At 42.6% G+C, this 7,492-nt stretch overlaps 1 protein-coding gene across 1 annotated transcript; it reads left to right on the top strand.

Annotated features, from left to right (window-relative positions):
- Positions 1-1,005, top strand: hamp (hepcidin antimicrobial peptide). The gene is made up of 3 exons (XM_020092771.2): positions 1-429; positions 530-607; positions 741-1,005. The coding sequence occupies exons 1-3, from the start codon at positions 343-345 to the stop codon at positions 843-845; spliced, it is 270 nt and encodes an 89-aa protein (XP_019948330.1). The 5' UTR covers positions 1-342; the 3' UTR covers positions 846-1,005.
- Positions 1,006-7,492: the final 6,487 nt, after the last annotated feature.

Raw genomic sequence — 7,492 nt, 5'->3', positions numbered from 1 at the left:
AGAAGTACGAGGAGGTGAAATTAGGAGGTCAGAACTTCCCCAGCAGAGTGAGGTAACTGCTGCCAGGAATGGGACGGGCCTGCAGCAGCGATGAGGCAACACAGAGACAAAGTGCATATAAATACAAGTGCACTCTGCAAACCCAACCATCAAGCTGTGCACACGCTGACAGGGGGTCACCACAACATCTGAAGAAACCCACATTCCTAGAGAACCAGCATCCATCACAGGAGCCGAAGAATACAAGACGCTGTGGTGCTCGTCGGTGGCCTGACACCCATGAGACAGAAGACCTGCAAACTCTAATTTTGATTTCCTAACAAACATCATCTAAACCTCAAAATGAAGGCATTCAGCATTGCAGTTGCAGTGACACTCGTGCTCGCCTTTGTTTGCATTCAGGACAGCTCTGCCGTCCCATTCCAGGGGGTAAGAACGCAACTTTAACTCGCTTCATTTGCTTATTAGCCATAAATGTTTTGTCAGGATGCTGAGACACGGCTCCTAAATGTGTATAATTCATTAACAGGTGCAGGAGCTGGAGGAGGCAGGGGGCAATGACACTCCAGTTGCGGCACATCAAATGATGTCAATGGAATCGTGGATGGTATGTTCAATCTGTTCAATCGACTGGATGAATTAAGCCAATTACTGTGAGCGCGTTAACATTTAAGTGGCTGTGTTCCAGCCCGGTGCTGTAGGGAATAAAACCCCTCGTTCATGTGTCTTGTCGTCCACAGGAGAGTCCCGTCAGGCAGAAGCGTCACATCAGCCACATCTCCATGTGCCGCTGGTGCTGCAACTGCTGCAAGGCCAAGGGCTGTGGCCCCTGCTGCAAGTTCTGAGGATTCCCGCAACAACCTCAAAATATATTAATTTATTACACTTGTTTGTCAAGAAATGACCTTTTTCTTGACCTCTTTTGTAATTTTGTATAATCTGTAAAAAAAAGGGTATGATTCATGGAAAAGCACTTTGAATAAATGCTAAAAAAAAAAGAAAAAAGCTGTTCTGTGTATTTATCGTGCACGTTTGTAATACTGTCACTCTGAAACTTTTCTTATCTAAATGACATCTCTAATAAATGAGGAAAATAATGAGCATCTGAAGCAAATACATGTTTTTGTTGTGATGAAAAGGGAAAAGGATTTGAGTGGGCGACAGGTTTATCACAATCACCTGGAGGACATACGCTGAATCTTCTGCCTTCTGTGTGTGTCATTAATCACAAGATATTAAAGGTCCATTGTGTACGATTAGGTGAAAGGATCTATTGGCAGAAAATAATCCAACTGGTGTTCTCACTAGTGTGAAATCACTTCACTAATAGCAAGTGTGCAAATTGTAGTTTTCTTTACCCTTGAATGGGCCCTTTTATATTTAAATACTTTATATTTACATCAGGAGCGGCTCCTCTCTAATCAGGCCGCCATGTTTTTTAACAGAAGCCCAGACCGGACAAACTAAACACCAACTGAAGCTACCACAGGTTCTCTTTCCTGTTTGGAAGGGGAGGGTGAGGTGAGGGGTATTCAGCTGCAACATGCAACTCCACCACTAGATGTCACTAAATTCTACACACTGAACCTTTAAGCCATAAAAGGAAATCTAACCACTTTGGTTTTGACAAAATACAAACACTACACTATCTTTACCTCTGCAGTATCGTTATTTATCAATTATTATTATTATAATTTATATAATATAATATTATCATTTATTTATTTATCAATTGCTGTGTAATTACTTCATCTGCAGTGGTGGTGAAGACAACAACTCCCATGATCCCACGCTGCCTTTCGACAACTCTGTCTTTTTGAGAGACCCCTGGTGGTCAATGTCACATGTTGTGCATTTAATCACAATGAGGGGAAAAGTACAATAAACCTTTTACTTTTTCCATATTTGACATTTTTGGCTTGTTTGCACGTTAGCGTTTTGTCGTGAGTACGTTCTTCCTAAAAGATTTATTTTTTCTTTGTGAAACTCCTTCAGAGCATTGGAAGTGACACATTTCCTGTTAAATAGAAGAAGTGTCAGCAGAAGTGATTTTCTAGTCTGGGCAGGAGGAATCTTTCCGGCTGGTGTGTTGCAGAAAAACATGTAGGTTCCTTGTGATGACTGAACATAAATGAAATGAATGTGGGGGGAGAGCTCAGTGTGAAGTCTTGTTGGATATTTGGTGTTTTAACTGTGTGAGCTGTGAGAGCAGAGACGTTCCTCTGGTAACTGTGGGAAACATTCAGAGGAAATGTGCAGAGAACTTCAGATCAGCGACATGATGCCAACACTATGACAGTGTGCCCCCTGCTTGTTCAGCCTGTTATTGCAACTGTGGGAAAAATGAATCAAAAAATGTCTCAAAGATGTCGTCTTCATTATTCCACCTCAGTGAGCGTGATATCTAACTATTGAACCCTGGCACAACACATTACATTACAAGCCAGGCCAGAGAAAAGAATTTATGTCTCAAAATAAAACTAAAAGAAAGAGTGTGTGTGTGTGTGTGTGTGTGTGTGTGTGTGTGTGTGTGTGTGTGTGTGTGTGTGAAGACACTATAAAGCAGTGGCAGCCATAACAACTGCACACAAAAGGGATGAGCATTTTCAAATCTGAAACCTTCTCCCTTATACCTATTTTAATTCATCAAAAACGCTGCAGTGGACTGGATAGCCTTAAATAATCATCTTGAATTAAAACCACATTTATAAACTCTAAATACATCAAATAAACAATTCGATTCCATCATTTACTATCTACTATTATATCTAAATAGGTGACACATTAAAGAAAATAGAATATAATTGAATACAAACTATGTTATTGTTATCATCATGCAAAGTTAAGTGACTTTCTGCAACTGACCATCCTTCAGCATGTTTTATATACAGTATAAAATATATATTAGTATAATATAATAATAATACTTACATTTAAAGCAGCTACACTCAGCTCTACACAACAGTGGCAGCTAGAGAGTTTCTCAAAAGAGGAGGTGGAGACTAAAACCAGAGCCAAATGAAAGCAAATGCAACAACAAAAGTGTAAATAAATAAATGTTTGGGAAAGATATCCAACTCAAGCAGTGATGACATGTTAGTGTTGTATTCACAAATTGTTTCTGCTGATCCCTGACTGGTCAAATAATTAAAAAAAAGTTTTTAATAACATTTATATTTGTAACATTGTGCCCGGAGGTCATGCTTTTAAATTAAATTACTTTTGTACATCTTCTTCCTCTAAACACCATTATTATTAGTATTGTTATTATACCGGAGCAGTTTCAAAGCCGCAGTTTGGGAAGTGCAGTGCAACAAATGAGCCGACAACCGCTGCATCAAAGACACTGTCAGAATAAACAGGCTCATAATTTGAGATAAGCTGTGACCAGGAAAGAAACTCCGATTCATTTCAAGCCACAAAGCATCTGTTTAATGTTTCCCCACAGCGCACAGACACACACACACAGACACACAGACACACACACACACACACACAACACAAATACAATCAGTCTGTTTTGACAGTTAATCATTTTCATAGCAATCAAGTTCCAGTGACGGCTGATCATTTTATAAGCTGCCATGATTTCTGTGTATTGTCATGTCATCCCAAACACCACACCCACTCAAGAGTAATAATAAAACGGACGTCCCTCCATAGTCATTGTAATTTAACAGCAGCCATTTGTACGTGTCTGTCACTCCATATGTCCAAAGTTCATAGAGACAAAACTCTATTTCATGTATGTTACCTGGTTGTTTTCAGTGCCCCCCCACACTGGGTTGCATGAGGTTAAATAAACAGAATAAATGAGGGTGAATCTTTTTGAGATGAACTCAACCTGAGGTCGCTCGGTGCCGAATCACTGCCCGAATAATCAAGCTGCTCAAATTCATTTATATAGTAGTCCCCGGAAGATGCCTTATTAAAAAAAAACAAGATACATGAATGGATGAATTGGAAAAAACACCCTGAATAGTTAACGAATTTGGACATTAAAGAGTAACTTGTAAATAATTAAACCAGACCTCAAACGAAAACAACGTGACTTTTATAAAGCGACGACCCCCCAGGGTTTGTTTACACTGATCGTTGGACACAGGGCAAAGATTAGTACTTTGATGACAAAATATGCATTTAATTGTATTTATATATATCCCAGTTATAAAATTATTGTCATTGGTTTGGTTGGTTTGTAAGAAAATTATTTCAGATCTTTAAATCTCCATTTTGTAATAGCTGCTGTCGGTGGGAATTCTACTTGATCTAAAAGACCGTCCTTTTCCCACTTCCTTTTCCTGGAATCCATTTTCCCAGTTGTAAATTCAGTCGTATCTTTCTCTTGTTATATTGCCAACAGTCAGAAGAAGGTGCTATTTGTCATAATTATGGGTCACCGCGGTGCAGCCTTTGGGTAAAGTGAGCGAGCGTGCTGGAGGAATGCTGCGATGACCTAAGGGCTCTTGAGCCCAGGTGTGATTTAAAAAGACAGGGCTGGGAATAGACATAGCCGTTCTCTCACTCTCCTCCCGTCCTCCATTGATCACAGGCTTGCTCAGAGGCCTCGGAGAAAACATGTTAATCGACTTCTCGGCTGCTGAGAAACGATCTCCCCCATTCCCGAGCTTTTGGAGAACATTTAGAAGCCTGACGCTGCTATTGACCAGCGGCCATTGCTGAGATTCCACCGCCTTTAGTAAAAGAAAGCCTCTTCCTCCCGCTGCCCGAGTCACTTCTCCTCACGGCCTGTATAATGCATCCCACAATACCATTTGCATTTAGATCACCCCCTTCTTTGTTGCATTGCGCATTGTGTGTCGGTATCCGAGTCGATACTGCTCCTAAGAAGAATGGATGAAGGTGGTAATGAAGGTGAACCACCAACACAAACACGCCGCCCGGCCGCTCCTCGGCCCGGCGTCGTGCAGCACCTGGAGTCGTTAGTTTTAATTAGCGGAGGGGAGTGATAGCTCCTCTCCCCTCCCACCCACTCATTCCCTCTGGAGGAGAGCAGCTGAATACTCAGGCGCCCTCACACTGCTCCATGTTTTTGGTATTTATTGTAATTGATCCAACAGATCCAAAAGCACAATAATTGTATCCTCCTGCAAGTGAGTGTTTGTTTTGATAGAAAAAAAATATAACGTTGACGTCAACATATTCATTTGTTTTTGTTGGATTGTTTAATTAAAGTAATTTTTCCTCTGCTCTGGTTCCAACAGCTGTGCAGCACGAGCGGATCCTCTCGTATGAAACACTGTGCACAGCCTTTGTGGAAATCTGTGTTGGCTGCAAAAGAGAGAAGAAGTCTGTTGATAGAGAATGGCACATGGTTTATCGAGTGGGCAGCTCTCCACAGGTTTTTCATGGAATTAACCTCCTGACAGTTGCAGAAAGTTGAGCAGCAGCTACTTGCATCCTTAAACATCGCATCCCTTCTCTATATTTGCACTGATAAGACCTGGAGTCACCTACGCTGCCCTGCCACTCCACCCACGCAGCGCAGATGCCTTGTTAGCCGAAGTAGAGGGAAAAGCGAGTGCGCCGTCTTTTAAAGTCAGGCGAAAGCAGGAGATTAGCTGGAAGGCACTGTGCGATATTTCAGAAAATCTCCTGTTTGTCTAATATTACACTTCCTATCGCTCGTCCAATCTTCCAATCTTTACCTGTTTCATTCTTATTCAAAGCTGCGTTTGGAGGATTTGGTTCCTGATAGAATTGCTCAGCTTCAGCCCCGTCTCTCTCTTTTCCGGTGACGCATATTCCATAATTTACATTACCTATCAAATCTTCCAGTCCCTCGCTGTCAAATACTCAACACAGCCTTCCAGCCTACAGGAATAGCGTAAGCCCGTACCTCATCCTCAAAATGCATGCGTGCCAAACGGTGGTGGTGGTGGTGGGGTGGGGGAGCAATGTCTGCAGAGGTTTTGATGGACTTATTTCTGAAAAAATAAGTCCAGTGTTTTGAGAACCGTCAACACTCTGGCAATCCCATTGATATGTAAAGTCCTATCTTGGTTCAGACATGTGGAACTTTTTTTTTCCCCCCGTCCTTTTCCGAGGTTTCTCGAGCCGCAGTCAAACTGTGGAAATGTACAAGTGCATTGCAAGACTACTGTGCTCTCCCTCTTCCAGCCTGCACATGGATATGAGGCAACTTGTGTGGGTAAAGAAATACATCTGAGGTGAAGCATAGCCACTGGTGCGAAATGTGACACAGTCTGCCTCTGCAAAACCACATACCATATAACCCTATAGGCAATATTCTCAGATTGTGACCATACACATTGTATATACACGTCAGAATATGCATACTGCACACTCTCACATCTCCCAGCAGCCTCCTGTATCCCAGCGCCCCCCCTTAACCTGTGCAAATTTGTGTACCTTCGCATGCAATATTGCACATAGCCATGTGTTAAAATCAAAATCATGTCCGTGTTACTCAGACTTATATTACCCTTGGGAGGGCGATGTGTTTGAGTGCTGCGCTGTACCCCTTGGTCCATGCTGATTATATCAAACAATATGCAGCACGGCAGGAATGCATAAGGAGAGTGGGTGCGTTCCCCCCGCGGCTGAACTGTGCAAGAAGCCGCTTTATCTCAGGGCTCAGTTTAATACGCCAGACTTCGGAGGAGCCACCCTGGGGTGGATAGATAGGGCTTGTCATTGTTTTACTGGCTCACACTCTACTATGGAGCTGTATAGACTCCCCTGTGTGTCTCTAGTCAATGTAGCCGTGCTGCAAAAATCCTACAGCACGGATTTGTCATTCCAGCCTCACACGCATCACTTATCAGCCAGTGTGTGTGCTCAGACACTAAAGTGGATGTTGTTTGGAGTCTCTGCATAAATGTAACTGTTTCAGATCAGTGTGAAAGATAGAAAAGATAATGAGGCTCTTTTCTCTTCTATCAAAGAGATGCTCAGTTGGTGCATGTCAGCTGTGCTCTTATAGCAAAGACTCAGGATATGGAATCGTACCTCAAATAAAGGGTCATAATGCGAAACTATGAGAGCAGGTCCAAAGTTGAGAGGTCAAATTAGCCCGGGATTTATGTGACAAACTAATACGAGGTATATACATAACTCTGGGATCACGCATCAATGCATTTTCATGTAATACTATAACTCCGTAGGTGACTAACTTAATCTGTTCTCACCCTTTAAAGGTCTCCCTCTTTCTCAGCCACTCCCTCGGCCTTCGTTCACATCCATCACCACGTATGCCCGGTGGCCTGAAACAAGCCTGTCCTCCTATAATGGATGGTTAAGATTAGCCGCCTCTGTGTATATGTGGCATTGCGAGTTGAATGCCGTACGTGAGGCTGGTGATTTGTAAGGTCACGTGCGACGCTACAGTGGGGGACGGATATTAGCGGGCTGTTTGGAGTCCCAGGAGGGAAATGTTTCCTGCTGACGCCATCACATCTCCCAGACAAATGCACGCTTGTCTACAGTTTCTCTCATCTCCAATGCCACG

This window comes from Paralichthys olivaceus, chromosome 13, assembly GCF_024713975.1.
Source record: "Paralichthys olivaceus isolate ysfri-2021 chromosome 13, ASM2471397v2, whole genome shotgun sequence".
NCBI classification, from domain to species: domain Eukaryota; kingdom Metazoa; phylum Chordata; class Actinopteri; order Pleuronectiformes; family Paralichthyidae; genus Paralichthys; species Paralichthys olivaceus.
This window is presented reverse-complemented; position numbering and strand designations above follow the sequence as displayed.

What these genes read in the sequence shown, in the direction of transcription:
- hamp (XM_020092771.2), top strand. Translation starts at nt 343, where the DNA reads ATGAAGGCATTCAGCATTGCAGTTGCAGTGACACTCGTGCTCGCCTTT. An exon ending in CTGCCGTCCCATTCCAGGGG is followed by an intron (nt 430 to 529) that starts GTAAGAACGCAA and finishes ATTCATTAACAG; the next exon opens with GTGCAGGAGCTGGAGGAGGC. An exon ending in TGTCAATGGAATCGTGGATG is followed by an intron (nt 608 to 740) that starts GTATGTTCAATC and finishes TGTCGTCCACAG; the next exon opens with GAGAGTCCCGTCAGGCAGAA.